Source organism: Chrysochloris asiatica, unplaced genomic scaffold, assembly GCF_000296735.1.
Source record: "Chrysochloris asiatica unplaced genomic scaffold, ChrAsi1.0 scaffold00278, whole genome shotgun sequence".
NCBI lineage: Eukaryota > Metazoa > Chordata > Mammalia > Afrosoricida > Chrysochloridae > Chrysochloris > Chrysochloris asiatica.
The window spans coordinates 2,536,772-2,543,426 of NW_006408796.1; the positions used below are offsets into that span (position 1 = coordinate 2,536,772).

The 6,655-nt window shown below is 46.0% G+C and overlaps 1 protein-coding gene across 1 annotated transcript in view; it reads left to right on the forward strand.

Moving 5' to 3' along the window:
* Window positions 1-6,655, forward strand: part of MYO10 (myosin X) — a 119,633-nt gene that overhangs the window by 87,649 nt on the left and 25,329 nt on the right. Inside the window, exon 20 of the mRNA XM_006874437.1 lies at window positions 5,514-5,607. Coding sequence (XP_006874499.1) covers window positions 5,514-5,607 — 94 coding nt within the window. The remainder of the gene's footprint in view (window positions 1-5,513; window positions 5,608-6,655) is intronic.

Here is a 6,655-nt window from a genome sequence, read left to right on the forward strand (position 1 = left end):
TTGGCAAAGTGGCAGCATCAATGGGCTTAAGCATGGCAACAATTGTGAGGTTGGCCCAGGACTGAGCAGTGTTTCCTTCTGTTGTACGTAGGGTCACTATGAGTCTGCGCCGACTGGATGGCACCTAACAACAACAACTCTATCACTTGATGGGCAATAAGCAGGGTTTAGATAGAAAAGCTGTATCGGGTATATTTAGAACACCACAACACCATTAGATTAAAGGTTGGAGATTGGAGTCCACCCAGGGACACTATCAGCTGCTGGTCAGTTCTACCTTGACACACAGGGGTCACCGTGAGTCAGGATGGACTCGTCAGCAATTGGTGACTTGGTGTAATCTAGCCTCCAACACAAGCCTTAGAGGTGACAAAGACTCAGAAAATACAGCTTACCCTTATACAGCGTGGGTTTAAACTGTGCAGTCCCATTTATACCTTGATTTTTGTTTTTAAAAAGGCCTTTTGAATCATCTACGCATGAGCAAAAGCTGTTTGTCTCTCCAGGAAATTGCATATCTCAGAAAGAAAATGCGATCGTGGGTTTTCATTGTGTTTGATGCAGTGCTGTAAACCTTGAATAATAACAGCTTGCCTCTGGAGATGCTTCACTTGACCTGGGATTCAGAGATAAGTCAGAACTTGACGAGAGAAAGTGGAGTTGCCGAAAATCTGTGCTGTAGGTGGATCTCAGCAGCTTCAGTTGCCTACTTGTTATTGTTGTTAAGTGCCATCGAGTCTGCTTACTAGTGCACAATAAGTGAATCCGGCGACAAGGACTCACTGTGGTAAACATCAAAGGGAATTTTGTGAAACTGTTACCGAAGCTATGTCAGCAGTAGTGAAAATCTTGCCCTTTTTCAAACCACCTTTTTATCTCATATTTTGAAAACACAGTTCTTACTGGGTGTGGTGTTTAAATACATATAACGTCCAAAATATGTGTTCATCCACTGTGTTGTTGTTAGGTGCCATCCAGTTGGTACCAACTCATAGCAACCCTATGCACCATCCACTGTGTTACAGGTTAGTATAATCGTCAGCTCTAGACCATTCGTAAAGTTAGAGGAGCCAAAAGCTATGCACAGAGTTTCGACTGTGACTCAAACCTCCCTAGGTTGCTCAAATGTCAACTGTAATCCGTGCCATGGGAAGTAACAAAAACTCTGCTCATTAGATCCGTCAATTACAACAAAGCAAAACCACAAACCCTCATGGAATTCAAGCGTCATCGTTCCACTTATGTGCTCCAGAGGCCACGCATGGTGTTTTGTGGTCTGGGGAGCGCCCACGTCGTCTCTGCTGAATTGTGGCCCCAGCATATGACAGTTGTCCTGTCTGTCTGACACCCTGATGACCCTGCTAAATTGGACATTTGCAATATGTTAGCTCAGGACTTTTCTCCTGACCGGTGGAAGGAATGCATCTTTTAAAATTCCTTTTCAGTCTCCCAAGTTAACACTTGATTTAGGAGAAGAAATTTGTACATTTAATGGGGTGTCATTTGTATAGAAGGAGCTCTGGTAGCGTAGTGGTTATGAGTCGGGCTGTTAACCTCATTGTCTGCTAGTTTGAAACTACCGGCGGTTCCATGGGAGAAAGCTGAGGCTTTCTGCTCCCATAAAAATTTACATCAAGGCACACCACCACCACCACCATCTGTACAGATAGAAAGCACAGCCAATTTTATTTCTCTGTCTGTCCCTCAGATTTGGCCTACCTCTTGAATGTGTGTGTTCGGGGTGTTCTCCATTGTTTGATTGGAGTTTTTGAGCTAAGTTAATAGAGAGTTGCTAGAACACGTTTATATTAAGCTGTTTCTCTGGGTCTCCTGGGAAGCCTGTATGTCTTGGGTTTTTCAAGTTCTTTCTTGGTGTCATATTTTTGTCCTTCAGGAAGCTCAGGAGATAGATTTTAGTGCTTGGCTATACGTGGCTTGGAGTCCCGGTGTGGCACTGTGGGTTAATGTGCTGGTCTGCAAGGTCTGTTTGAACTACAAGGTCTGTGGTTCAAGCTCACTAGCCACTCCTTGGAAACCCATACCAGGTCACTGTGAGTCGAACTGACTTGAAAACGCTCAACAAAAACAGAAGTGGCTTACTTATGGCCTTCCTTCATAGATGAGTGTCTCGGTGATCCAGCGCTGCTTTGACAGCAATGCCACAAGGGGGTGACTCTCACAAACAGAACTTGATTCTCTCACAATTTAGGACTCAGGGCACCGGCTCTGGAGAAAGGGCCTGGTCTCCTTACAGCATCATAGGCCCAGCCTTCCTTGGGGCACTTCATGAGTCTTGGACTCAATCTTTCCCTGGATCTATCAACTTCACACGTCAGGGACTCCAGGTCCAAATGATGCACCCGGCTCCCCGCACTTCTTTTTTGGTGGTAATGGGTCACTTTCTGTCTGCTCACTTCTCTCTGTGTCTCAGGAGAGATTGACTCAGGGTACACTCTAACCCGTAAGCCGTGTCCAGCCTCATTGATGGCCTCGTTTAAGTGAGGATTTACCACACATAGGGAAATTCCATCTGGTCCAGGATGTGATGGGTCAGGGCAGGGGGAAGGACTATGTCATATTAAATCTCATCATGAGGTGAGAACTACATCTGAGCTGCTGAGCAACCAGAACCCAGGTCCAGTCAATTTGACACAGAACCTTGCCTGTCACAAGGAGTGTCTTTTTTTCTCATTTAAATGTCCCATTGCGTACTGAGTGCTTTCTTCTCTGGTTTCCTAGGATACCGACTTTTTCCTGAGATTCTGGCAAGCAGCGCTGTGCTTACCTAGAATTTGTATTTGCATCTTAAATCTCCCTGAGGGAAAGGCAGGGGCCATGGTTGCACAGTGGGTTAAGCACTGAGCTGCAAACCGCAAGGTCGGTGATCTTACCCACTACCTCCTCCACATTCCGGAAGATGAGACAGTAGGCTTCTGTAAAGATTTACAGCCTCGGAAGCCTTGTGGGACACTTCTAGGCTGTCCTGTAGGGTCACTGTGAACGGGACTGATGCAGTGCAATGGGTTTTCTGTTGTTTTTTAAGGACAGGAGTACTAACACCTTGTTTACAATTGGCACTTCCCACATGCGGTCAAGTCAGTTCCAACTTGTGGTGGCCTCGTGTATGCCTCAGAGTACAGCTGAGCTCTGCAGGCTTTTTAAGTAGCTGCTGTTTTCTGAACTAGAGCACCAGGCCTTTCTTCTGAGATACCTCTCAGTGAACTCGAACGGTACCAGCCTTCCAATAGTTGCGTAGTAACTGTGGGATGAATGGCTTTTCTCAGGGGTGTATTGTGTATCCAGTTATACTTGCTCTGCTTTCTTTTGCTGGAGTTGACCAATTTCCTTTTATTACTGATTCTGATGAGACAGAAAGTGTGGAAAGTCATTTTGAAATGAAGGCGGTGAAGGGTGAAAACAATTTCTCATTTTTTTCCTTCAGGCAGTTGATTTTCATGTCTGTGGCTTTAGTTGCTTCAGTAGAAAATCCCATCAGATGGGTGGACATCCAATAGTGACCATTTTTCCTTGAAGGTTACTTAAAACAGCAACAAAACGGCATCTATATACCGCCTAAGGAATCCTGCTGGTGTACTGGCTGAGGTCTTAGCAACTTACCTCCCAGAGGCTCCATGGGAAAAGGCCCACTGAGCTGTTCTGTCAGGATTTCAGCGTAGAAAACCCCAGGGGACAACTTTTGGTCTCTCCCTGTGCAAAGCCAAGAAGAATGAAGAAACTCAAAGACTCGGGGGAGCCATCAGCTGAAAGGGTTAATGGACCAGAGAACCAGATAGATGTACCTCGCTACCACTGCCGCTTTGACCGAGGTCACAATGGAAGGTTCTGGATAAATCATAAATCTCACAATTCAAAATCATAAAAAAGGTCAGCCATACTGGTCTGGTAGGAGTATGGTGGAACCCCCAAGGCTGTGGCCCTTAGACATCCTTCTAAGCTGGAGCTGAACCTACATCCCCAGGGTCTCCTTTTAGCCAATCAGTAGACAGGCCTATAAATGAACAGGAGCACTCGTGTGGAGCATGTTCCTCGGTATGGTGAGCATGAGACCCAGAGGGTAGCATTTGCCCCCAAATAAATGAAATGTGTACACGTGGCTGCCTGGGAATCTAATTTCTTCTGTAAACTCTCACCCAAACCACAGTAAAATAAAAGTAACAGAAACCCCAGGGCAGTTCTGTGTTGTCACCTGGGGTCTCTATGCATCTGAGTCATCAAAAGTACTCAACAACCCCTATCGCATGGTTTCCAAGGCTTTTGCTCTTTACAGAAATAGAGAGCCTCATCTTGCTCACACAGAGCAGCTGGTGGATTTGAACTGCTGACCTTTCAGTTAGCACCCCAACATGCAACCCACTATACCAGCTAGGCTCCTTATATTTGTTGGTGTTAAGTACCATTGAGTCGGTTCCAGCTCACAGACATCTTGTATAGGGTTTCCAAGGAGTGGCTGGTGACTTTGAACCATCAACTTTGTGGTTCACACCAGCATTGCAGTTCAGTGCTTACCCTACTTATATATATATTAGACCTATAATAGTGGATGGTCAATGAGAAAGAGGAAGACCCCCAATGAAATGGGTGGACATCTTGGGAGTAGCAATGGACTCAGACTTAATATTTGTGAAGTTGGTGCAGGACTGGGCAGTGTTTCGTTCTGTTGTGCACCGAGTCACCGTGCGTCAGAACTGACTTGCTGGCACTTCACAACAAGATTATAGATAATTTCCTCAGTTTGAGTTCCTTGATAGAAATAGTCACTCTCAATTTCTCCAGAGATTTATCACTATCTTCTCGATCAGTTGTCTGTAAAGCTCTGCAGGTCCTGTAGGAAAGGGTCTTCTGTTGACCGAACTTTGGACCAGGTGGTAAAGGTACTTTGGCTGCATCTCTGCCTTGCCTCCCACCACTCATCTGTGTGCCTGGGGTACTATGGTGACATGAGTGACCCAAGCCAGGTCTTTTCAATAACCTCATATGCCTGTGAAAGTTGGATAAGGAAGACCGTAGAAAAATTGATGCATTTGAGGTATGGTGTTGGAGGAGAATATTGAAAGTTTCATGGGCTGCCAAGGTAACAAACATCTGTGTTGGAAGAAGTGCAGCCAGAGTGCTCCTTGGTACCTAAGATGGCTAGACTTCATCTCTCATACTTCAGACATATTGTTAGGAGGGACCAATCATTGGAGAAGTATACCATATTTGATAAAGTTGAGGGTTGGAGAAAAAGAGGAAGACCCCCCAGCGAGATAGATGGGCCAAGTGGCAGCAGCGATGGTCTCAGGAGTAGCAATAATTATGAGGTTGGCGCAGGACCGGGCAGCATTGTGTTCTGTTGTGTGTAGGGTCACTATGAGTCGGTGCTAACTCAGTGGCACCTAAGAACAACAGCTCTGGGTGTTGTCAGACCCACACTTACTGTGAGGGGGGAGCATGGCAGCATTGTGTAAACCCCAGGGCCGCCCGTTCTTGACGGTGGTCTTCTCTGCCCACAGCCAGTGGTTCAGTGTGCTGAGCCAGGTGCACGCATCTACAGACCAGGAGATCCGGGAGATGCACGACGAACAGGCGAACCCCCAGAATGCCGTGGTGAGTGAGTGTCTCCCTGGAGCCAGGGGTGTGCTGGGGCAAGCGAGGCTGCAGGGCAGTGGGGAAGGAACCTCAGTGATGATTGTTAAACAGCGTCCTTTTGATTTTTTAAAGTTAGATTATAATAATTAAATGATAAAGTAAATGGAAGGCATACTGGTGGCACAAAGATTTAAGTACTAGGCTCCCATAATGATTGTGGTTAAGTGCCTTTTACGTCCGGTCTTGCATAGGGTTTCCAAGGCTATAAATCTTTACAGGAGCAGAAACCCTCCTGTGCCTCCCATGAAGCGGCTGGTGGCCTCGCACTGCGGACCTTGTGGTTAACAATCCAGGGCTTATCCTATAGCTGCCCCGTCATGCCTCCCCATTAAGACTGCAGCCCAGGAAACCCTGTGGGGTATCTCCACTGTCCTACATGGTCACTATGAGTCCCTGGCAAATGAAGTCAATTATGGGTGAAATATGCAAAGAGGTAAAGTAGGGGACCAGGAAGCAGTGGGGACACCTTCAGGGAGGTACACTGACACAGTTAACCCCAACAGTGAACTCAAACCAATGCCTGTGGGGCTGATGCAGAGCCAGGCAGCTTGTTCCTCCCTAGACAGAGCCGGAGCCCATGATACATTAACTGATGTCACCAGAAAACCAACAGGGAAACAGGAACGTCGTGCAGAAAAACAGAATTAATTACAGCAAGTTCTATTAGATTCTGATTCTCCCACCTGAATCCTTTCTTAAAAGGACATAAGTCCAAAACCCCAATTTTTGTGGAATCCTGGAAGCCTTTGACACTTTTTTTTGCCATGGGTTTGGTGATTTTCTTGAACGTGTCCCAGTTTTCACTGCCTCCCATAAGCAGAGCCCTAGCACTGTGGTTTAGAAATAAAATTCAATCCCCTTGTTTTCCTGAACTCGAGCAGCATTTCTTAGATAAGTCAGTAGAAGAACACGGTGGTACACATCAGAAAATGTGTCTTGCTGACAAGTGTTCTTAAACACTCTTCTTTGAAGAGCCAGAGGGATTTTTTTTTTTTTTTTTTTTTTT